This window comes from Apis cerana, linkage group LG13, assembly GCF_029169275.1.
Source record: "Apis cerana isolate GH-2021 linkage group LG13, AcerK_1.0, whole genome shotgun sequence".
NCBI lineage: Eukaryota > Metazoa > Arthropoda > Insecta > Hymenoptera > Apidae > Apis > Apis cerana.
The window spans coordinates 10,043,399-10,070,102 of NC_083864.1; the positions used below are offsets into that span (position 1 = coordinate 10,043,399).

A 26,704-nucleotide genomic window follows, 5' to 3' on the forward strand; every position below is an offset into this window, starting at 1 on the left:
ACTCGTGCGCCCGCCTCGAGAGCCTGGAATGCAAATCCATCGAGGAAAGGCTCGCGTCTAAGCGCCAGCAGTGCCTCGACGCGTGTCCCCCCCGATACCTGCGTGCGCCCACGCTGACCCGTAGTCACCGCACGTCCTGCTTATGCCATCAAAATTGCTGGACAAAACGGCGTATTAAGATTCGCCGGCCGAGCCATCAAGGGAAACGTCTATTTTTGTCACGATTCTTGCGGCTTGCACGTGTTATTGCCGATTCTTGGGCGGATTTCACGGTGAGCGTATATCGATTTACGATGGGTTTATGGAAACGTTTAAGCAGTTTCGAGAAGAGAATGAAGTTGTAATGCGAGAAATTATTGTACAATGGAAACGGCGGTGATTTGAATAACCAGTGTTGAATATTGTGAATATATATATATATGTATATAATATAATAGAGAATTATAGGAACGCATAAAATATGCATTTATTCCCCTTTATCACGGTGTGTATAAAGAATCGTGTGTGAGAGAATGAATAGGAGTGTGAGAAACTTAATCGAGATTTAATCGAGAAAAAGAAGAAGAAGAAGAAGAAAATCTGCGTAGATTCTAAAATTAATCGTTTCGAATTAAAATCTATTTTTGTATTTGAGAAAGATTCAATGGAATTGAATGCAAACAGATTTCCTTTTATGAGGACGGTTAAAGGTTTTAGTATGCTCATCAACTATAGGAAATTCATGTCGTACAATAGAGGGACGCGGAATGAATACTGAGAATATCGAAAATATACGTCGATCTACTATCTACAGATGTGAGTCTCTATTGAAATGAATGGATGCCATATTGAACAGTTTTATATAGTGTTTCGCGAGTGTACAAATGAATTATCGCTTCGCTGTATCAACAAAATTGATTTATTTTTTTTTCTTTGAAAAGTATGAATTTTAAAATTGGAATAACATGCTTGATTATAGAAATGTTTAATTGGTGTTTAATCCCGATGTTTAAAAATTACATGATTAAACAACTCAAAATAATTTAAAATATTCCGATCTTCGTTTTCGCTCGACGATAATAATATTTTTAAAAATATTGAAATTCCTTTGATAAATTTATTTCACATATTGCTCCATTCTCTCTTTCACGGTATTTCAAAATTTATCTCTCAAAGTCTTTTAATCCATTCTTGGATTATCATTCTAAACGATATACGTGATCTACGGAGATTTAGGTCAAGACTCCATTTAAATCACTATTTTCAACTAATTTGTGAATTTCTCTACGAAATATCATAAATCAGTGACTCCACGAACAGAATATTTAAAGATTTCATTCCATTCGCCAACCTCTTCTTTTTTTTTCTAAAAATATATTTTTAACATTAGTAACGTATCGAGAAGATTCTTTCCATTCTGTCGACGCATTGAATATTTTACTCCTTTCTTTTTTTTTTTTTCTTGATCGAATACAATGAAAAATTTATACGTATTTTGAAACTAATTTCCAATGAAACGAACATAGATTTCTATGTTATATTCGCAACAGGTGTTCTCTTCGATTACCTGTCCTTTCAATACGGGTTTCGCTTCGTTGCGTAAGAGAGAGAGAGAGAGAGAGAGAGAGAGAGAGAGATAACTTTCTCAATAATATTAATACATTGTATATGTTTAATGGTAAAAATAACAATTTATTAATTTTAATTTTATCGTAATTTTTATTACGATATCATCTTATAAGAATTTTTCAAGTATCTATCATTGACAGTTTATAAAATTATATTTACGAACGGTTACAAAATATTTATTATAAAATAAAAGATTTTTTTAAAAGACCGTTAAATCATCACAAAAAAATTACGCTTTATGTTACATATGTAAGTTATTTTGTAAATTAACGCAAGTCTAATTAACATACTTCGATTATAATGGAATAAAAAAAAGAAAAAAGATGTTAAGATATACGAGTTCGGCAAAAAAAAAAAAAAAAACTGGTGCACAGCCAGTTTTCTTTTCAAAGAAACCGAATAAATGATTCGAGAAATTAAGAAAACGAAAAAAAAAAAAAAAAAAAAAACAAATTTAACAGCCTCTCCATTCTTGATTTTTCAAATATTTATTTAAATTCATTCAATGCTACTTTAAACTTTTTCTTCCCATGAAATATTCATTCCCCGTTTCCCCCTCTTAACGTGTTCTTACATCATTTTAATGAAGTTTCAATGAAACATCAACACAGCAGTTATAAAATGTCAGGATTATGCCGGTTGGTACGCGAGCTTAAGCCTGTGTTGAAACGGCGAGGATAGGATGGCTGCCTCGTTTTATAAAGAATCGATGGGAATCCGGCACGGTGAAAGTGCGTTTTCAGAAATATGGTGAAATCCTGGTATTTTTTTTTTTTTTGTTGTGCGACTTGCAGATTCGATCACGATGTATCGAATGCTTCGCGAGGTTCGATTCTTCAAAACAAATTTGTCTCGTCTTTCTTGCAACGTGTAAGTTTCAGGAGGAGAAATACTTGAAGAATTGTTAAGAGTACTTTTGTGGTTTTTCGTGTTTGAACGCGAAAATGATTCAATAATATTTTTCACCAGTTACAAAACACTTTTTTTTTTCGAATAAAATTATTTTATTCTTATCTCTGAGTTGAAATTTTCTAAATTTCCATAAGGGGAGAGTACGTTTTTTTTTTTTTAGAAAATAAGGTAAAAAGAAACGAGGTATCGTATCGTTCTTAAACGCGATTATCAATAATTTATTGAATGTGTCAATGTCGATTGATCAAGCAAAAAAAAGAATTATTTATTTCTAATCATCTTATTAAAAGATACAATTTACCTAATTACGACGATGATTAAATATTCACTTAGTTTGTACTTAGAACAGAATCGCTAGAAATACAAAGTTATGCAAAATCTAATATCTACATGTAATTTGCACAATTAATATAATTTTATGCAAACAGGAAATATTTCTTCTTTTTTTCTTTTTTCGTTCAATTACGTATACAATTTTTCAATGTTTAAGTAAATTTATATATTTATATATATTTTTATATATAAATATAAATATATATATATATATTTTTTAAGTAAATTTATATATTTATATATATTTTTAGAATTAGATTTTAATGTTTTAAAATTTGATTACAGTTGCCATTTTCGTGTTATAGAATTATAAAGATATAAATAATGATTGATAATCAATGACTAAGAACTTTATTTTCGTCGAGTTATATCTAATTTAAAAAAGATTATAATGGTTTAGATTACTATTTAAGAAAACTTATGAATTAATATAATACGAGATTATTAAATTTTTACAGCAAGGGAAAGCTATTGCAAATATCCTTCTGATAAAATTTATTAAATTTTAATTATTGAAAATTAAAGTTTCGTTCAAATAATGATTGTAATTAATTTAATAAAAATTGTGAATTATTAATTAAAAAATAAGCGCGAAAAAAATTAAAATTCTAATATATATATATATTCTTCAAATTAAAAATCATCACTATAAAAAGCACAATAAAAATTTTTAAATCGTGTATTACCTAAGTGACAAAGTTGTAAAAAGTAAAAAAAGATTAAAGTTTTAGTTAGGCAGTAAAAATTTATGTCGAAAGATTTTTCTACTTTTATCGTTATAACTTAAATAATGAATTCGAAGACGCGTCATATCCAATGTGTGACTTATAAAAATAGCTGAACAAGCTGCCATTTACAATCTGCATATTGCAGAATGTAATGAGATTCTATTCCCTTTACAAATGTGTGTGTAAAAATTGCACGTGTGCAAAAATCTTGACTATCGTTCGATGAACATTATAAATCAAATAAATTTCCTGTTCGTTTTTCTTTATTGTGATGGGTGATCATTTTAATATGAAAGATATATTTTGTAATAAAAACTTATAATTATCGTTTAATTTTTTTCTCAAAAAAAAAAAAATGACGAAACAATCGTAGATTGCATGTAATTATCAGTATCGGTTTTATATAACTTTTGTATTAACATGTATTTCCATATATTTTATTATCGTAGTTATTTTTGGATCATTTGATATTATTGCCAAAATAAACTTCATCGATAATATGTCATAATACTATTTTTAAAGATATGTTAAATTATTTATTTTTTATACTGATGATAACTTTTTTATTATTGCATTCTTATATATAAGGCAAATCTTTTTTTCAGGCAACAACAACTTTACACTTTTCGATTAAAATTTTCAAAATTCAGAATTTCCCTTCTTAACATTTCAATTTAAATTTGAATAAAAAGAAAAATAAAAGAATAAAAGCGAAATAGAGGCTCTGTTTGAATTAGTAACTATTTATATAGATATATTTATACTTTTTTTTGTTTGATTTATTTCGAGAAATACTGTTATAAAAATAAGTCAATCAGAGAAACAAGTTTTTTTTTATTCCTACAATGATAAAAATGGAAAAAGAAATCAAATTGGAAGAAAAAAAGAAATGTATTTATTTTTCTTATTGCGTAAACATTTGCAAGCACATCTTTTTAAATTGAATCTCTAGATTTATCGTATAATACATTCCTTATTATTATTCACATAGAATAACGTTTAGAATAACGTTAAATAACGAAATAGTCGATTTGCATATTGAACGCAAAATAATCTGCCTCCAATTCGACTCAAAAATAAATTTACGACTGTTATTCATTGCCTGTGTTATGCTGCCCACGCTCCTTGTTTTCCTTCGATTTTAAACATTTGTGTAAACAAATTAATTCGATACCATTCCAGCACAGACTTTTTTTCCTCGTTCGATTACGGTGTAATTAAAATGCTTTTTTTTTTTTTTTTTTTTTTTTTTGGATATTTATTTGATATCATTTGTTTCTTATGTGATTTTTACAAAATATTTATATTCAGATATGTCTTATTTAGTGAAAAATATCGAGAATAAATAGTTTGAAAAATAATTGTTTGAAAAAATAATTTATTTTGTATTGTATGTGTGTACAGTGAATATTTCTGAATAAATTTCAATAAAAGAAAATATTATTTCAAAGCTAAAAAAAGCAAGTAAATCTTTTAACTAAATAAAATTAATAAAATTTTAATTAAATATAAAAATATTTAATTTCTATTTCTTATACTTTGTATCATCATTTAATATTGCAGAAAATATTGCAGAAAAATTTTTAATATGTATATATTTTTTATTTCTGTGTAAAAAATCAGAAAAAAAATCTTATTTATTTACATGATTCCTTAATTATAATTTATGCTTAGTATTATGAACTTTGTTTATGTGAGCCAATAGAAGCCAATATTGCTATTTACTATTCATGAATAAATAAAATTCTAATGAATTTTATATGGAATTCCAATTGCAAAAAAAAAAAGAAAAAGAGATGAAAATAAAATTATCTTTTTCTCGTAATTTCACGCAACAGGAAAAGATTATAAATGAAATATTCTATTTTCTTTTGTTAATACAAAAAAAACTCAGCTTCAGTAAACTCACGTGATTTTCGGACGATTCAAGGTCGTAAAATTGCGATTAATGAAGAACGATTTTAAAATAGAATAAAATTACCGGAGTGTAAAGTTTTAGCACATCTTATAAATAAAATACAAAGAGAACCATAATAAAATACAATTTACATTTTTGTAGATAAATCTTTTTTTGTTTTTTTTCTTTTTATCAAAATACATAAAACTCAACTTTGAAGTAACATGGAAAAACAAAAAAAAAATTATCATTTTCTAAATTTTTTTCTAATATTAGAAGTTAAGGAGGAAAAAAAAAAATTAACGAAGAAACTTTCTGCGTTCTTCATCGATTTCAACGTCTATGCATAATTATTCTAATGATTTCAGCAACAAAAAAAAACATATAACTCAATAAGAAATATTATTTTGTAAAACAATCAGATTTATAAATAACTTGTAATTGTGGATAATAACATGTATTTATAGATGGAATTATTTTTCTTATCATTAAAAAAAATAACAGTGTTAAATAATTTCGAAAATATTTAATTATGACACGTATGTATGTATGTATATATGTATTAATCTCGTTTAATGCAATTTAAATATTAACAACATATTAACATATATCTCATATTAAATTTAAAAATTAATTTAAAAGAACAATACGTATTAGGAAACGTTTTAAAATTTAAACAATCATATTTATGAAAATTTTTTAAATTTATAGCAGAAATATAATTTAATGTTTCTAATTTTCAAAATTTCGACTCTATTTTATATATCAGTATAAATCGTAGAAAAGTTTTTTTCTAAAAGAATTTTTGTCGAAGGAGATTTACAACATAGTTTTGGTTATATAAATTATATGAAATTTAAATGTTTTAATTAAAAAAAATATATATTTCTTTCTGAAGAATTTCAAAGTACATTTATAATTTTATGGTGAAATCGCGTTGAAAGACAAGTTTATTTTGCTAGAATAAAAGATTCATAGCGATAATAATAAAGAATCATATTCATAATAATAGGAATCAACGTAAGTACTCCAATTAACTCGTTGAATAGGCTTTAAATAGGTATTGCTCCATTTAAAATTGTAACATGATGATATCAGAAGTCAGATTCATTTCTTTACGAGAAATTGTTTAATTTTAAAAGCAACTATGTAATTGATTAAAGTGAAATCGAAATTTAAAAATTGTAATAATATATTCATCAATGTTAACAATTGCTAAAAAATGCACTTATCAATTCATTTCATTTATAAATAACTTACTAATCTAATTTCTATCTTTATTATCTATTCTTTGAATTATACTTTTTTTTTATATCTTAATGATACGTACATCTTATAATTGCTTTGTTTTTTTAATTCTACAAATCAGATTTCAAAATCTTCAAGATTATTAAATATATGATTTCAAGTATCGATAGGAGAATTTAAAAAATTAATTATTTCTAATATCGATATTTATATAAATAAAATTAAAAAAAAAGTATGATTGCAAATTCCAAAAAACAAGTTGCTCCAAAAGTATATTATTATAATTTTATTTATTTTCAAAAAAGTAATCATTAATAAATATAAAAATTTAAAAACTTCTTACGAAGAACTAGCAAGAATATCCATGTTAATATAAAGAAAAAACAAAAAAAAAAAAAGAAAAAAAAAATAGACGACTTAAAAGCGTCAATAAAATTCTCAAATCTAATCTTAGATCGCGTTACAAGAAAAAGAAAGAAAAAACACAACCAAAAACAAATTTGAACACCATGTATTGAATACCATTGATTCGTAGATAACGATCGTACTCGAAGCATATGAAAATAAAGATGATGTCAGATCTCGATAAAATAAAAATATACAAAACTATGAAAAAATAAAAATATGCTCAAAGTTTAATTCTTCTTATTAAATTACAGGATATATTAACTCGATATCTTGATACTTTCGACAAGGTTACAAATGTTTGCCAATCATTTTATGGAGAATGCAAGCGAACAATAAAATGACATGACAAAACATCCGGTTGAAAACGGTCTAAAAAGTCGCGAAATATGGCTGCAATAGCAAGCGGTGGAAAAGCACTGGTCCGTAGTCACATGGTGAGCACCCAGTGCAGAACGCGTGTACGCGTGTACTCGTCATAATAAACATGTCGGCGATGCGAGTAGTACGATAATATTCCGTCCTCTGTTAAAAATGCGTGAAATTTTACCGACTGTCGCCGAACGCAACCGAACGTTAGTCGCCGATACGTCACGGGCGCTCCAAACAAACAGAAAAAAAGTATGCGCGTGCACAGCGAAAAAACGTCAAATGTTTTCGAAAACGTACTGTCGAGTTGATTTCCACATCGTACATTTCCATGTTTCTTTGCGCTTCGTTGAAAATTAGTTGTTAAATCACAGCATTAGATCAAACGCGAACACGATCGAGTAAACACGCGTACACATGCACACGCATGCGTGGCGTTAAGTGGTTAACCTGTTGCAACTTAATGCACAGCATTCTATGCAGAGGTGATCGAAATAAACGATATTCCCGTTGTGTGATAACTTGTAATAGCTTGAATCGACTCTAAGAAAATGATGCCGGTAACCCTCTGCAACGCCATGTGACTTGAACGTAACGACTAATAACCGATGATTTTTTTTAACCCTTGTAATATTATACCACATTACATTGATTCATCGATATTTATAGGGATTGCTAACCCCTAATTTTTAAATCGAAACGGGCTACAATCGATCGGGATATCTTTTAAATTTCGGATATAGAGGGTTATCGTGTTTGATTTGGACATTTAGAAGGGATCATGTGACACCAACCTGTCGCTCTTGTCGACGATTGTCAGCGTAGCAAGCTCTTGCAGCGGTGGTTCCGCGGAAATTCCCTGAGCCCTTTGCTTCCTGGGCCTCGGTTTCGTCGGTGTCAAGGGTGATTTAAAGGGAAGCACACTGAGAAACTTGTCGAGATGACTTCGTAATTCTTGTATCTCGGCATCGCGACGACAGAGAAGCGCTTCGAGCTCGACGATTTTCTCGTCCTTGACACGCAGCAACTCCTGCAGCTCTCGAAGGGTGCCCATCGCTGTAATCGTGGACGCTCCGGTGACGTTCGAAATGGCCCTCTGGCCGGCTGCAGCGACCACGGCCACGGCGCCGTGTGTCGGCAGCTGTGAAGCGTCCTCCTCGTCGGCGAGCCGCTGCTGCGTCGACGAGAAGCACAAAGAGTCAAAGCACACGCGCATAGACACGCAGGCGTCGCCGATCGGCACTCTGCACTTGGTACCCTCGTCCATTCAACCCGAACGAAACTGCCGCGAGAAGAGAACAGGAGCCGCGACGAGAACCACGACCCGGACAGTGCGTCGTCGGCTGCCTCTACTCCACGATTCCGCGCTCTCCAACAGCGGAGGACCAACTCCCGTGACGAGCTTCCACGGTTACGCCTGTCTCGCTCTTTCCCTCTGTGCTTCGTTCTGTCTCTCTTTCTCACTCCTTATCCCCACTCTTCCACCGCGACCGATAGCTTTCCTCGTTGCTCCGTAATCTCTTTCTCTTTGCTTCCCACTCTATCGATCGTGCTCTCTTCTTCTATATCGTTGTTTCTTTCCAGCGTTACTTGTCATCGTTACTCTCTTTCTCGCTCGATCTTTCGTCTCTGTTCCTTGAATCGCCTGTCCTTCTTCCCTTGTTACCTCCTCGTTGTCGTTCGTGCTCTTTATTCCTCCTCGATCGATTATCTTTGTTGCTTCTTTTGACACTTTCTCCCTTTTCTCGTCCTCTCTCTTTTCAACGCTTGGCTCTCACTTGAGCGATATCGATGTTCGTCTTACCTCTACGGTATGTATCTCCATTCCACTCTATTCCGCTCTCTTCTGAAGTGCAGCACGAAGGATTCGAAGTTGGATTGGCTCGCCTCACTTCACCACTTATATGTATCTTTTTCTCACTTATCATTTCACGCATTTCCATCTCTCACATTATCACGAGTCTCGATGGTATGGATTTAAATTTGCTCTGGGATTGCGCCACGTGTATCATCGGCGCGCCATCTACGACGTACTTCTCCGTCGAAAAGGTTGACACGAACGACTTATTTATCGGCTGTTCATATTTTTAAAACGACTATTTTTAAAAATCTATATCAATTACAATTTTTTCTATTTATTCGTATACGTAATAAAGTTATCGTAAATATATATTATCATTATTGTCAATTGTAAATAATTGTTATATAACATATTATATTTTTACATATTTTTTTCACGTGAGATTTTTTTTAAGCTCTGCTAACAAAGGTTCGACACATTAATGCAAAAAGTTTTAACCCAATCATTTTTCATATATTAATTATCTCAATTATGATCGTCTGATATATAATTTCATACTTTTTCGAAAATTGCAAACAGCGTTGTCTTTTATTTATTTTGGATAAAAAAATGATTGCATTTTTATTACACATTTCTTGCATATCACGCCACGTTGTGGCTACATGAAATAATTTTCATAAAGTGTGATTATATCTATGTCGGTAATTCAGTGTAACCAAGGCTAATAGCAGATTCTGATAATAAAATAAATTAAGCCTTTATAGATATCAGGTTTCTTTCTATTTTCTTTATAACGTAATTATATATTTTTTTAATTTATCTTTGTAGTTCAAATTTCATGTTCTGTGTGAAAAACACGATTTCTTATATTATAGCAAAATCGATAAAATTAAATTCATATGCCGTATAATTAAGCAAATATATAGATATATCTATCTTTAATAATGCCAATATAAATAACGTGAATCTTTTAATACTTATTTGTCACTTGCATAGTTTTATTACAAACCAGATTTATTACTATATTGTTTAAAAATAGATTAAATTATTTCTGCTAATTTTTGTAAACAGGAAGTGACATGTAATTATTGTGATAGTTTAAGTTTCATAAAACGCCTCATAAAACTCACGAGTGTTGATCTCGTGGTTTATATGCGTCAGATTTCTAGAGATGACGCCACGTGGTCTGCTGACCTTATTGCATTACATTATAGCAGTTATTTCGATTGAAATGATTAAAATGACAGCGATCTTGCAGCGAAGCTTCGCCATCATAATATATTTAAATAGTAAGAATGTATATTTCGTATATAAATCAGTTAATCAAACGAATATGCTGCGAGCACTGCTTTATTGAGTATGAGTATTTGTACTAATGTAAATCGCCTCGACAGATCATAATTCCATATTATGCATGGAATGGAATTAAACCAATGAAATTTAATGCCATATTATATAAATTTTAAATTTCAAAAAAGTTTCTCATTACATTCCATAAATTCCATCATTCATTTTCTTTTCCTTCTTCGGAAAAATTAGACATCAAAAATTCCCATTCAACGCGTGTCTCAAGAAATTTAATTCAATTTAATTCATTTTAACTCGATTTTAACGTCCATCCAGTCATCTATCTTAAAAAGAAAAAACCCTTTTAAACGATACTTTTGTATGCATACAAAAGATAAAAAAAAAAAAAAAAAAAAAAAGAGAGGAGAAAGATAGACAGAGTTAGATTAAATGGACGAAAATAAATTGGAAGAGACGGGCCCCGGGCGGCCGATCGGGCATTGTCTCTGGCGTCTCGATGACTAGTTACCGAGTTATCCCGAATCGAACGCCTGGAGGGAGAGAGTCCGGCCCGGTAATAGCTGCTGCTCGGGGAACCGTAATGTCATAATAGGATAGCGATGTTAGTAATAGCATCGCGTTGCACCGGCGTAGGCAACCGGCCGATTGACTGGTTCGCGCACAGAGGGGAAGGAGAATGAGAGAGAGAGAGGCCCAATTTGCATCGCATTGCGTGCATTCGTTACGCCTTCGTCCGCGCGGTGGCGTGGCGCGTATCGGCCATCCCGATGGCTAAACCGCTGACGTTCCAGCAATCAGCGCCCTGGGAGAACCGTGGAAACCGCGGAAACCCCTAACTCGATTATCGTTTCCGGCATCGTTATCGTTATTAGCCGCTCCATTGGTAAGCTAACCGGGAAACGGGCTTCTTGGGTCACGGTTTTGCTTCTTTTCGAGATAACGTTGAATTTTTTTTTTTTTCATTTTGTTCGAGTTGGAAATTTTGATCTGTACGATTTAAGATTAATTTAATTTGATCACTATCTAAGTTCGGATTGAAATTATGCGATCAAATAATCGATTAAAATTTTGCTTAGTCTTATAATAAAAGGTGTAATAATATAAAACACATATTTGTATGTTTTTAAAAGTTTCCATAAAGAGGTAACGTGAATGAACAAAAAGTATAATATAGTCTTTATAGAGTAGTATACTTTTTACCTTCTCTGTTATAATTTTTATGATTAAAGTGTCGTAATATTTCACTAAACCGTATCATAAAACAATTTATTCGTCGTTCAGGCATCAAGATGCCAACAAAGCAACATAAAAATGTAGAAGCAACATCCTTGCCAACCACTCCCCCTCGAAGGAACGACGCTTTGATCTCCCTCTTGCCCCTTGCCCCACGTCACTCTTCTTCCGGTTCCCTCGATCCATCCGCGCCCCTCAAAATATCAACTAAACGATAACCGTATTTATTATTCATTCGGCCGACTCGTTCGCTGCTTCTCTCGCGGCTCCAATTTTACAGAGTAGTTTTTCAAAGAATTTCGCGAGAGCGTGGCGGCGCATCGCGAGCAGGATGGAGGACGGTAAGATGGAATCGAGGGTGGATGAGAGATATTTCGCGTACGCGAGACACGTGTTAGATAGGAATCGAGCAGGATGAATTTGTAAAAGTTTTGCCTAGTTTTGAAATTATACTACCATCCAAAAGTTTAGAGAAAGTGATATCTTCTTTGATTAATCCGTTTATGGCAATGTACTATATTTATGCAAATTTCAATGTGCATTATAGGATACGAAAAAACGATATAAAATTAAAGTACACGTTTCAAGAATGACTTTTCAAATTTGCCGCGCTCGTTATCATAAGTCGATACAGCAGTTATATTCGATTCATTTTTGTTTCCTGTTTTTAAGCAACGATTATTTTAGGAAAACGAAATTAGATGATACAAAATAGGAGAAATTATTAATTTCGTATAAATTTTTGATGAACAGTTTAACGGTTGAATGACCATTTATAGACCTTTTAGTTATAAAGGCGTTAACAATGCAATGTACTGAAATTACGTGGTTTCATAGTAGAAAAGCTCTTAAGGCCTATCGCCGTCATCCTGGAAATAATTCAATCGTCGCTAGAGGATGGCGCAGTTTCATTTTCGGAATGAAGCCATCGCGTATTATGTTTAATCTTGGCTCGCCTCGTCTTCGCTAACCACCGAAACGTCTTGGAAAGCTCAACTAGGATAACTAAGATTAGTGTCGTCCTCCTTAGTTGTGTGACAATTCGTTCTGTGAAGATATTCGTAAAATATTTCCATTCCATTGTTTCTGATATTTTAATGCTTATTATGCTTGTTGTTTTATATCATTTTGATCTTTTTTTACATTCGCACAGACTTACTTTATTTTATTTTATATTAATAATTATCGATATTCGTTAATGTGTAATTATCAGTGCTCAATTTTATTAATCTTATTTTTTAAAAGAAAGGAAAAAAAGAAAAGAAGGAATGCTTTAGCTCTTTAAAACTTTTGCTCTTAAAAATTTTGTCGAATATATTATTTTTTTTTTGTTAATTATTAATAATAGAAATGTATATTCTTTTCTAAAATAATAATATTTAAAACTAATTTTACATCTAACAAAGAGTATTTAATAATATCGAATGTTAAAGGATTAATAATTCATTATATTTGAAACATGTTAAAGTTTAATGGAATCTCAAAATTAATTTATAAGATTCCACTAAAATTGGAAAATGTTTAAATGTAGTATAAATGGAATGAAAATCAACATAATGAATATGAGCATAATATTACAAATTTGTAACTAAAATGCAAAGAGTGAAATTCAATCGTTATAAAATATTATAAAATTAAATTATTATAAAATTTAATTTGGCAAATTGAATGTTTAATCCATAATATTATCCATATCTTAAGAAGTAGCTCTTGATTCACGTACAATTTCTATCAAGAGATTTCACTCTTCTCAATTTTATTCTGAGAGTAATGCTCCCAAGTTTATCCTACCTTTACGACTCTCAGACGTCAATCCGCGTCAGAAAAAGACAGTTTACGTCTCTTATGTATTTTTTTTTTCAATTTTTCTGTTAAATTTCCACTTACCTTATCAATTCCTTCATCTCATATTATGCTCAATTTTCTCTTTCCATCTTTCTGCAACTAAAACAATAAAAAGTAAAGTATGAATCAATAGTTGAAATTAAACGTTATTTTTAAATATTAATTGTTCAAAAATGACACGATAAATCAACAATAATTAATATTATTTTTAGATAAAAATTAAAACGTACTAAACTTAACAAAAAATAAATACATATTATATATAAAAATTACAGAATACTTCAAAATCAAATAATCTAAACCGTCTCTTAAACCGAAAATATCAATTAAGTGGTTGAAAACCAGTGAAAAACACGTGTGCTATAATTCATAAAAACAATTTCCCCGCACATTTTACGCATCTCAAGACGTCAATCCGCGTCAAAAACATCTCATGCCAACATTCTTCGTGCTATTTCTTTAATTCCACCCCTCTCACACCCCTCGTTTCATGCGCCCTTCGAACACCATCACGGCATCGTTGATCCTCTTCCCTCCGTGTCCAAGTCCCCGAGGATGAAGGGATCAGAGGAGAAAGAGATATGGATTGACACTCGAATTCTTTCGGTAAAGGATCCATCCTCCGCTCCGCTCATTTTTCTCCAACGCCTTAGCGCATCTTAGCCGCATCTTAGTCTAACAAACTGGATTCATCAAATTCGACACCGATCGTCCATCCACCCTTTGAGCTTCCCTTCGCGAATCCTGCGTTGAAACGAAAGGATTCGAAGGGAAGGTATATCCCGATTTCGAAATTGCCAATCTTTCCTGTGACTTCGATCGACCCTTTGCAAATATTTTTACGATATTGAAATGCGTCGAGTGTTTAAAAAAAAAATTCTGAATCCTACGTATACAAATCAATTCGAAAAAAGAATCGAAGAAAGAAAGAAAGAAAGAAAGAAAGAAGGGAAAAAGAATCGATGGAATATCGAGCTCCCTTTCAAGCTGTCAACTTTCTCGGGTGTTTGATACAGTGACACGAGAAACACCGCGCTAAATCATCTGTCGCTCCCCTTCCTCCTTCTCCCCCCTCGAATTTACCCCTGCACCAGTGGCGGGAACCTTAAGTCTCGACCTGTCTGTCCGCCGTCACTCAGAACCGACCCTACGTGGCTTTTCACCCTCAAAACATCGCGTTTACGCCTAATCGCATTTCACGAGGGCAATTTATTAAAAAGACACTGTCTACTTGCCGACAACTTGACTTTAATAGCGATCTTCGCGTTTGAAACGAGGACCTTCCTGACCCTGCCACGTCACAGATTTACAATTAAAACGAGTATCGACAGATAATCGAGGGATTCGAATCGAACCTTTTGAGCTCAAAAAAAAGAAAGAAAGAAAGAAGAAGAAAAGAGAGCGGAAGAAATTCTCGCGATCTCGGTGTCGGCGAACGAACCACGGGGACAAAGAAATTCCGCGCAGAAGTGGATGGGTAAAAAGGTTGACCCAATAGAAGGGATTATTGCGCTCGAGCCGAAGCCGAAGCCGAAGACGAAGGGGTGGGGGGGAGGGGGAGGGAGGCTGGTAAGTGAAAAATAAAAATAACGAGCAACAAAGCAGCCGAAGTCGATCCGGCGCGTTCGTGGAAAAGAATTTTCCACCCTTTTCCACCCTCTTTCCCATCTTTCCACAGACACAGAGCCGAGCAGCGGCTTCCAGCATCACCACCACCACCACCACCACCATCAACCCGTAGCGCTACCACCGGTGGTAGCTAGATAGATCGCCTACTACCACCACACCGCCGCCTTTTGCCCTTCTTCGCTCTCTTTCAACCCCCCGCCAACCCCTTGGCCAACCACCGGCACACAACCATCCACAGCGAAGGCTGGCTGACGTTCCCGCAGGAGGAACATGGCTCCCAGGCAGGATCCATCCTTCCAACCCCTCCCGTTTTCTCCGACACCCCCACCCCCGCCGGCTGGTTGGCCCCTCGTTGCATTTTAAATCAAAGCCCCGGAGGTAACGCAATCACCAGGCATCACGACGCTTCCACAATTTTCTACTTTAAGCTACTTTATGTATTAGTACCCCCTCCCCCTCCCCCCGCGTTCGTCTCGCTCTCTCCGCAGTTGGATCCGCAGCAACCCCTCCCCCCAACCTTCCCTCGAAAACTACGTCCATCTCGTGCTCGTCTCCTACGAAGGCGAGCTCCACCAACCAGCCAGCCACCCCGCTCCTACATTAGCCATCTCTCCCACCTCCTCCTCCTCCTCCTCCTCCTCCTCCAAAGGCCTCGCCTCGTTCGAGAGTCTCAGTCTTTTACACTCCGACGGATGCTCCAACAACCACCTCGGAACACCCCCCCGCCGCCCATCGGCTGCGGCGTAACGAGGTTATTTTATTAAACAACCTCCGCTCGACGACGCTGCTGGAATTCTGGCTGGACTCGAAGAGAAGGGAAGGGAAGGGAAGGGAAAGAAAGGGGGTGGCTGAGGTGATGGGCAGTTGACGGGGGTTGATGGGGTTGGAGGGTGAGATTGGTGGATATGGATATGGAAGCTAAGTTCCGATGGAGGAGAATTCGTGGGGCTAAATCTTGTGTGAATGAGGATGTTGGTTAAGGTTTTGTTTGGATTGGTTTTTATTTCTTCTTTGACAGAGATAGAGCTTTTCGTGAAATTTTAGTTGAATGATGGTGAGTTTTATGAGTTTTATGAGGATAAGTTAAGGAAGCAAATTTTTCCTACTTTGCTACGTTATTTCTTTGTTTTATTTTTTTAATTTCAATTTTATTGTTCATTTGAAACTGGGCAAAGCGAAATGATTGGAAAATTCCTATTTCCTTCCTACGTGGAAGAAAATCATCCTCCCTGTAAACGGGGAGGAAAAATTGGGAATAGATAACTGGATATTTCGAGTAGTAGAGGCCGGTATCACAGAGGGTGGACAGGGGGTGAAATTCTCGACTAGTTATATACGCGGTATATAGGTGTTCTATACGTGGTGTGTAGTTCGCAAGCATGGAGTGGTGTAATCTAGTCACCACGAAACGCGATTATTCTCCTAACTCGGTCTCCAGCTCTTTCTATCCCTGTTTCCTCTCTCCACCCGAATTCCGCCCTTCTGTGTTCTTTGATTGCTTCCATCCTCGTTTCCCTTCTCGTCTACTCTGATTATTTACTTTTGTTTTCCGTCTATAGCCATTTTACACATCCGATATTATATTCCATTTATCTCGATATCTTTTCTAGAATTTTCTCTCAAGTATAAAAATTTCATACCCCTCTTCTCTTCCTTTTCTCCATCTCTCTTTCTCTTTTTTTCTTTCTATTTATAATCGATCCCTATGCATCGATTTTACTCGAGAATTTTCCTCTTTCTTCTCTCTTTTCCATTCGTTTTCTTTTCCGCTCTATCCTCAGTGTCTCGCGTTTACGTCGATGTCGTCTTTCCTTTTTTATCCTATGAGCTTTCGAGCATCAAAAATCTATCCCCGAAGGGTCGGAAGAATCAAATGGAAAGAGAATATATGGACACGGATAAGCGCGTGCTCCGATGTTACCATTTGACTCGAAACCTCGTCATCGTGCAAGTTTCGAATCGCTTCTGCCGGCGGATCTACGGATCTTGGATACCCGGCGAAGTGCGATTCGATAGGGGATGAAATTGGAGCCGATCAAGATTGGGGAAAATTGCAGAAAAATCGAGACCGTTCGATTCCTTGTATCAGATTTTATAGACTTCCCTTTCTTCTCCTCTGTCGCGGCAACTTCTATTCACCTTCGTCTTCTTCGACTCGGTTCAAGCTTGATTTACGATCAGTTTTTCGTTCTTTGAGAGGAGAATACTCGATATTATTTTCAATTTTGAAGAATTCGGGTTTTTGGTACACACTGACGATTTATTGAAAAATAAAGAATCGAAAGTGAAAAAGTTGAAGCACAATCGATTATTTTACCATATTACATTTTATAGAAGATGAGTTACATTTTTTATCTCGTTGGAATAAATCAAACCTAATCAAACGAAATCAAACAGAACCAAACTAACGCTCCAACGAGCCACTTTCTTCCAAAGAAACTCCGATTCAAAAACGATTTATTGAAAAATGAAAAATTAAAAATGAAAAAGTTGAAGAACAATCGATCATTTTAGAAGACTACGTTTTTCTTTATCTCGTTGGAATAAATCAAACCTAATCAAACGAAATCAAACAGAACCAAACTAACACTCCAACGAGCCACTTTCTTCCAAAAAAACTCCGATTCAAAAACGATTTATTGAAAAATTAAAAATGAAAAAGTTGAAGAACAATCGATCATTTTAGAAGATTACGTTTTTCTTTATCTCGTTGGAATAAATCGAACCTAATCAAACGAAATCAAACAGAATCAAACTAACGCTTCTCTCCTCTCTTTCTACCAAAGAAAAAAACCAATTAAAAAAAAAACTCTCTTTCTTCTCTCATTCCAAACACAAAAACAAAACAAAACAAAAAAATAACAAACTTCGAAAAAACGTCCAAGCGGAACCTTGTCCAACCCCAAAGAGGCAAACGTTGTTCAGAGCCGTATACACACACACACAAACACACATACACACGTAACAGGCAACCTTCTTGTCCTTATGTCGCGAGATGTCCGAAAGTCCAGCAGCGCGGACTGAAGCCAAGGAACATCGTCCAAGAAACGAGGAGAGGCCTGAAGGAGGATGAACGTCGGTGTGTTTTCGTCCTCCCTCCGGAACGAGGCTGTCTCACCCTGCCCCCCGACAGTTGAAAAGAGACAAGCACGCGAGTTCTGAGTAAGGGTCGAGGTGGAGCGCGTCTGATACACACGAGAGAATCACTATGGACGAGGGGGTAAACACGATTTACACCATGACGACTATCGCCTCTCCTCTCTCCCCTCTTCTCTCTCTCTCTCTCTCCCTCTGCTCCAAAGTGGCTACGCGCGTAGGGTGAGTTACAACACAGGGGGAGACACTCCGGGTTGCCTACGGTAGGGATGTTTGTCGTACGCGTTATTTGGCCAATAAAACCACGTGGTGAATCCGCCACCCCCGCGTAGACAAGCGGCCAAGACGAGAACAGGCCGGATGGTCGAACAGAGACGAGGAATCGCAGACCACGCCTCGAGAACCGCTCGACGCCTGCGTGGTTCCGCCTATCGAACACGCTTTCGCTGCCTGGACGTCGAGGCGACACCGTGAACGACACACAATCCAGCTCTGGGATCCTCTTCGTACGCGACCACTCCGCTTTTTCGGTCAACTCGGTCTCCTCTCGTGGATCATAGCTGGTGCCGGATCGACCAGCGCAGTGCTTGGACTGGATCTGGCTGGAGAAACCGGATAAGGGGAATTAAGGGATAGTGTCGAAGCAGGATTCGAGGATTCGAGGGGAAGTCTGGAAAAACACGGAGAGCATTCGAGGTGTTGAAGAGTTGACGTGTTTGAATTCGACGTGTCATACAATACGAAGGATCTATCTGTAATAAGGAGTTGACAATTTGGAGAAGTTTGTGATGAAAGTTGTTTGAGGTGTTCGGAAGATTTGATCGTTGTGGAGTTTTATCTATATAAAGGAGGCTGGGTAATTGGAATTCGTCATGTGAACGATCGAGGGTTTTTTTTTTTAGATTTGGAAGTGATTTGAACATGTTTGAACAAGTATCGATAGGTTTGGGTAGAGAAGAATTCACGAAGGAAGAGTAACACCGGTGATAATGGATCCTTGCCTTTTACGTTTACGTTGATTGAACGTAAATCACGAAAAAAGGGGAATCTTCTTTTAACAATCCCCTTATAAACTGTCTGTTATGAGTACTTGCCTCAAGGACAGGTTGAAGAATCCCGTCAATCAAATCTTGGACGAAACGTTCTTGACATTTCTCACGAAAATTTACAATGACTATTAGAAAGGAAACGGTGTGCTAATCAAAAACGAAACACAATTCGCCAGTGTTTCCAAATCCAAAGCAAAACGGCGAAAGGCAAACTGTAGAAAGCCTGATGTTTTCAAAGTGTGACTATTGAATGATCGATTCAGAAGAGGAGGGAAAAAAAGCTGGTGCAAGTGTTGCAAAGGAGGGTAAAGGCATAGAGTAAAGATCTTTGTTGTGTTCAGTGATCGAGGAGGAACAACCGTAAACGAAGTTTGACAAGGAGGGAGGAGAGGATCCACGTTTCAGATCGTGGATCTTGCGATCTCGCGGGAGGAGAAAGGTTCAGGGGGTCGAAGGTGATCCGCGAGAGTGCGGAGGAAATCGAGAAAGTGTTGTTCAGCCACGAGTCCAGGATTCTCACCCCCGGAGGCGGTACCATTTCGCCCGGGGGCGCGGGGCCGCCCGCGAGCCCTTCTTCGGGACACTACCATCCACCCACGCATAGTCCACCTTTGGTCAAGGTGAGCGATATTCCTCACTTTTCAATCCTCTGATTTTTCACGATTCCTTGGCTTTCCAAACACGTCTTTTCGTGAAAAAGATTCTCGAAAAAAATTGCATTTTTTGTTTCAATCGTTAAATAAGTCTTTCACACGATTTTTAGCGTGCGTACAATAATTATACTTCGTACTATTGTTAGGCAAAATTGGAGGAAGAAAAAAGAATTTTAGCTGCGAGGGATATTTACAATCTTTTCAAATTGATCGGGATTAATTTAAACGAATTTTTATCGATTAATTTTGTACTACTTGAGCGAGGAAATTAATTCACAAATTCTTTTAAGCGTAACTGGTTTGATCCAAGCTCTAATATACCAGTTTGAACCCGTATAATGGCATTTGGTTATATTTTCAATTATGCTTGATGGGCTGCTTGAGAAAATTGGATAATATTCGAAAGAATCAAGTGTTTCAATCGTTTCGGTACAATTGTAATGATAGGAATTGTTAATGCTATACAATCTCTATGCACTTTGATGTAGATACTTGTAAATTACAATCCTCTGATATTAAGTGCAATTTCCATAACTTTGTTATCATCACTGTATTGTATATATTCGTGCAATTAAATATATTTACGTTAAATTCTTATTTTTCTGAGTGTAATAATAGTAGTAATAATAATAAAAAAAGAATATTTAAATAAAAGGTTCTTTTTTTTTTTAAATATTTTGCACATTTTCGTATACTATACGCATTCCGTGCGTTATTACAACGTGTAATATTTGCAGCAGAATTGTTTATGTTCCTGTATCTGGCATTGTGATAAAAAAAGAATTGATGAATTTCGGTAAAATATCTATATTCTATAATTTTGTGAAATACGTATATTATAAGTAAAAGAATTAACTATCTATGCAGTCTAGGATTATGGCGGATCCGACGGATCCCAATCTTGATGTTAAAATCTCAAACGATTTTATTTCGTTCGAGTGATATTGTATACAAATGAATAATTAATTAATTTGACGAATAGGTGAATAATATTTAACAAAAATTAATACGATAATTATTTTTTTTAATTTTCAATGTTAAATTGTGTACATTTTAATAATTTTAATCATACATATAATAAATTTATTTGATAGATTTTTACGAAATCAATATTTTAAAATATTTTCTCCGTATATTTCCTTAGCAAATATACGGAGTGATTTTTTAAAATTTTTACACTTTCCTCGCGTTTATTACTTGTCAACACACATTTCGCCATTCAATTTATTGAAAACGTATTAAATCATTGATATTATTGATGAAAACGCAACGAAAATGTTTATCTCTAATATTTGGAAATTTTGAAACCTCAATCCTGGAAAACCTCAATGCTTTGAATCTTTGAATATTGATTTAACTATTTTAAACACATTTCAATTAAACCATATTATATTTCTATCACTCGTTTAATAACTATTTATACGATATCCTTTTAATACCAATATTATTACAGTAAATTTAATCGCACGAAGAATTTTTAACTCAATATATTATTTTCTTTGATAGATGAAAGTATTATTATTATTATTTCTCTTTTGTACTCGAAAATCCTACCCTAAGGGTTTAAATAATTTCCTTTTTTTCTATTTGAATTTTATTCTCACGTGTTTCCAAACAGAGCTCCACGAAAATAGCTAGAATCAAGTGTAATTGTTCGCTCAAATTCAATTTTCCAAGCAAATCAGTCCTCGAATGAACGCGTCACGATATTTAAATTTACCGCCATTTATCGTGTATACAACATATTTGATCAATCGTTCGTGTAACTCGTTCTTCGATGCATCAACCTTTTCATTGTAATATTAATACCTGAACCTCACCAATTTCCCTCCAATATAAGAAGAATATTTAAAATCTATCATAGAAGCAATTAAATTAAATCTAGCAATAAAAAGCTATCATTAAGTAAAAACGATACTTAATTCTCAACAATCGTTTCTTGATGGATGAAATAGAAAGAACGGACAATGCAGATATTATCTACGGATATTTCATTATTTCACGATCAATATAAATTAATCAGACTGCAAATTATTCGAATATATAAAAAAAAAAGAAGAATTTAAAACAACCGATCCATCTCGATCAATTTTCCTCCCCGCCAATTCCTCCACTTCCGGAATTCCTCTGGCTAGAGGGCGCCAGTGCGCCGCACATAAGGTAGCAGCCATGGGAAACGGCTGCCTCTTTATGGTCACGTAATAACCGGCCATCCCGTTGAGGGGATTTTTCGCGAGGAGAAGAAGTCGAACGAGCCGCGGAAAGAGGTTGACGATGATGGGTATAAGGGCGGCTGTCCGTGCTCGTTTTCGTCAGTGAATCCCTCCGGGGACTGCGAGCTGTCTGCTGCTAAAGCTTCCGCTGAAGAGCCCGGTCTGAACTTAACGCGATATGATTTTTACCGAATGATTCTTTTTCTCGCTTTTCCAACAATATTTCCGATTCTTCTGTCCTTCTTTTTCTCCTACTCTTACTCTCATTGCCTCGGCCTCTTACAATAAATCGCGTAATAAACGTTTCTCTAAAGATCGATCTCGGTTGATTTTATTTTATCTTTGGAATATTTATTTTTATTGGGAAGTTAATAGAATAATTATTTTATTTAGTTCTTTTTTTGAGAATCGAAACGATGTATTACGATTATTTTCGTGGAAAATTTTATCACCAAGACTGTTATTGGATTACTCGTTTCATTAGTTGTTACTCGGTCAACTAACGAGTTTATGTGACATTTTATGCGTCTCCGTTAATGATCGCGTCATTAATGTCGAGAAAGATGACGAATCTATTCGAAACTATTTCTTATCAGTTGTTTCAACTTACCAACAACATATTGCGTAATATTGTTCCCCAAGTTTCCTTTCATCTTTTCCGCCATTTAACGGATAATAAAGTTTTGCCTGTAATCCCATACCTATACACCACGTCACATGTGATGGTGCATAATTGTGTACAGATAGTAGGAGGAGTAAGTTTTTCTTACAGATAATTAAATAATATTAAATTTCAATTTTTTCGGGGAATCATTATTAATTGGAAGGATTGGTGAAAGGTGTCGATGCTAAAGATTAACTTCAATGTTATAATATAACATATTAAAGTTATTGTCAACAAAACATTATAATAGGGACGGGTTAAATGGTACAGTGTAATTGATGGATTTAATTGACATGCAGACTCAAGTTGACAGTCGGTATAAATATAAATTGTGGCTCTATTCGTTAAATAGAATATTCAAGAAAATTAAGTACGGCGTTGAAATCGATTAAACAATTGTCCTGTTGTTTAACAGATTAAAATCCTAACGTCGTAGCGAATTAAAACGAATTGACATTTTATGTCAGAAGTTACTCGAATGAAGTTACTTTCGTCTCTTCTTTTATAGGTCACGCGATTTAATAAAAATTCAATTCAAAGTATCAAATAATTTCTTTCTTTTTTTTTTTCTTTTTTTTTTCCCCTCCCAATCGCAAGGTTATCCGATCCTTGAATTTAAATTCTTTCTACTTTTGATCCTCTTCTAAATAAATAATAACGAATATTTTAATATAAATGTCTCGATACATAATTTGTATCTTTTTCTCGAAAAGAGAGAGTTACTCGAAAAGATACGAGACTTTCACGCGTAATCACAGCACAGGCAAATAAAGATTCACGAATTTTTCACGACTGACAATTTTTACTATAAACAAAGCGATTCTTCGTTGAAAATCAACTGACGAAAAGGTTTTTCTTTTTAATTTTACTATCCACAATAGTTTGAAAGGGCCAGTGCGGCCCTGCCAGCACGCGCGCCCAACACTTTCGCTCTGATTAAGCTTAATTCATTCTCGCGACGAGAAGAGAAGCATGGAAAGGAAGAGAGAGAAAAGGAGGGGAAAGACGTTGCAGTAAAACGGGCCAACGCAGGCCGAACCGGCGCGGCGGCTCGCGCTGCGTCTGCCGTCCAATCCTGCCAACTTAACCTCATTAATAAATTAATTAGATATTATTGTGTTGGCAGCCAGGGCGGCAGCTGCGGGCCACCCCCCCTCCTCCGCATCCTCCTCGTCGCTCCACGTCTTGGGCCCGCAGATGATGCCTCAGAACGCCGCTATATACGTATAAATGGGGGGTCAAGACCTGTGACGTCATGTCTTTTGCTACGATCACGCTTGCTTCGTGATCGAATATACCCGCACGTTTTTTCCGTCCTCGTTACCTTCATCCTCTGCTGTAAATCACTATCTCCCGATCTACCTTTTTTCTAATTTCCTGCTCTGCAACACCCAATAAATACCAACTCTCCCCTTTAACGCGTTAAAAGTAACAAAGAATTTGAATCGACTTGACGAACCGATGACGCTTTTATCATTTCTTGGATCTTCACTTTGCAATCCTGGAAATGGATCGGTAAGATATAATTCCATCGACAGAATAACAGAAATCTGCTCTGTTCATCCCTCGAAAAAGGAAAAGAAAAAAGGAAGAGATTAAAATCGGTCAACAGAAATTTCAATTGCAACGGTGTATATATGGAGAATCTAGAGAGAGAGAGAGAGAGTTTAAAAATTCCACGCAACGGTTACGTTATATTATCGTTTCTGAGGGGACCGGAAATGGTTGGAGGACTCGTGTTACGACTAAGGTCGCGATAACACAACGGATCCTCCTATCGAAGGAGTTGTCGCGGCGGTGCTCATTACGGGGTAGAATGGCGACTGGTAATGACAAAAAGCACATGCAGCATTATCATTGCGGAGTGTATGGCATTAAGCTGTAGGGGGCCAGGATTAGGATGTCGGCCATTACCGCGCGTCACTGACCGTTTATTCTACGCCGTGCACGGTGTGGTGACTTCCTCTAGACGCGTATGTATGCCTACATAACCGGAGGATGAGGACACTCGCGAGGTCGTGAAATCTCGTCTCGTGTGCGATTCACCTTTCTATATATGATAACTGGGCCATCTTCTACAATTGGACTAATGTTATTAACCTATTAAGGATCGAGTGGCGAGGTAATACGATTTTTTTTTCTTTCCTTTTTTCTTTTATTTATCAACTTGTCGAGCAATATGAAACGACTCAAGATGGACAGAAATCGAAATTGAGATTTAATTGATATTAAAAAAAAAAGAAAAGAAAAAAGATTAATATATAAGATGGTTGAAAATGTTTTTTTTTCTTTTTCTTGACAAAATTAATATCGTATATTTTATTTAAAATTGTATGCGTGTTTCATTTAACGTTGTTAACGTCGATTAATATTCGGGAAGAAGAGGAAAATGAATTTAGCAATCTTCTGATAAAAATGAATCCCGATCGTGTAACATTATTTTCTAGAATCGTTTAAATTTATTCTGTCGACTCAACACCGCAATGACTAAGCGTCATAAAATATCAATAAAATCCTTAAACGATCTTCATTGGTAACTGTGAACTTGTTTCAACTTCGTTTAAAACGTGTGTATATTTAAAAAATATTTTCCAAGTAACTCATTTTCAATTCACTTTGTCATCAGTTGCGAAAAACTAGTTACGATGAAACGAATTAGTTATTCCCATAAATATTCACAAACTCGAAATATTCACACTGAAAACTACTACAATGGCGTAAAGAAATTATTCGAATTAATATCTCAAAGCAAAACTGTCAAAAAAAAAAAAAAAAAAAAAGTGCCAAAAATCACACACTGTCGAAAGATCTAAAGAGTAACGAATAAAAAAGACTCGATGCTACAATAAACGCGCGAAAAAACACGTTTAAAATGTCGATAATTATTAGAGAAATATTGCCAATTTCTCTTTGTTATACGTTATATAATATATTCGATCGAAATATTTTTGTACAGTCAGATTCAGATGTCAGATCGAAACAAATAACGAAAGTTGGTGTACAAAAAACATTCGCTTCAAGCTTACTTATTAAATTATAAGGGATCGAAATTTGGATTAGAAGAAACGAGATGGAGGTAGAAAGCTTCACCTCCGCTACCACTGTGCGGCGCACTGTGCCATTCTATCTCCGTCTCACTTCATCATCTCGCTTAAATCGCTCCATATAACCAACATTTTTACATACATCGATTTTTATGCTTGCTCATGTTCAAAATCCAAAAATATTCCACGAATATATTGATATATTTCTGTGGAATCGGATATAATTTACATCCTCATCATCATATTCGAAATGTAATCCAAATTTTATGCACATTCGTTTATTTACACGAATTAATGTTTAGGAAACAGAACCATTTCCGTTCTTTCTTTTCTTTCTTTTTCGGGTAAATTATTTTAATAAAAGATAAATACGTAGAAATTTTATATATTCATAAGATTTCGTTCGAGTAATAGCCGTTGCAAAATTGCATCAAACGTTAATATTTTAAACGAGGCGTATAACGAGGGAAGAGGGAGATGAGAATAAAAAGATAATATGGAAGGAAGGGGGGAAAAAAGAGGAGGATCGATCGAATTGCAATTATCGATGAACCGATGGGAAAGTACCGTGAAGCTTCCTTTGAAGGCGATGTCGATTAAAAGTAACGCGGTTAAATAGCAATCTGCTGGCAAATTATGTAAGCAACGCTTGAAACTAACGCGATCACA

At 35.1% G+C, this 26,704-nt stretch overlaps 2 protein-coding genes and 1 long non-coding RNA gene across 3 annotated transcripts in view; 1 reads left to right on the plus strand and 2 right to left on the minus strand.

Annotated features, from left to right (window-relative positions):
• Window positions 1-11,004, minus strand: part of LOC108004011 (cGMP-dependent protein kinase, isozyme 2 forms cD4/T1/T3A/T3B) — a 72,159-nt gene extending 61,155 nt beyond the window's left edge. The window contains exon 1 of the mRNA XM_017066628.3: window positions 8,295-11,004. Within this exon, the coding sequence (XP_016922117.1) occupies window positions 8,295-8,767 (473 nt within the window). The 5' untranslated portion in view covers window positions 8,768-11,004. The remainder of the gene's footprint in view (window positions 1-8,294) is intronic.
• A 2,669-nt stretch (window positions 11,005-13,673) lies between these two features.
• The window catches only part of LOC133667145 (uncharacterized), a 61,902-nt gene continuing 48,871 nt past the window's right edge, over window positions 13,674-26,704 (minus strand). The window contains exon 3 of the long non-coding RNA XR_009832317.1: window positions 13,674-13,786. This is a non-coding gene — a long non-coding RNA (uncharacterized LOC133667145). The remainder of the gene's footprint in view (window positions 13,787-26,704) is intronic.
• Window positions 18,819-26,704, plus strand: part of LOC108003971 (paired mesoderm homeobox protein 2B) — a 44,692-nt gene continuing 36,806 nt past the window's right edge. The window contains exon 1 of the mRNA XM_062083516.1: window positions 18,819-20,081. The gene's annotated coding sequence lies outside the window, so the exon portion shown is untranslated. The remainder of the gene's footprint in view (window positions 20,082-26,704) is intronic.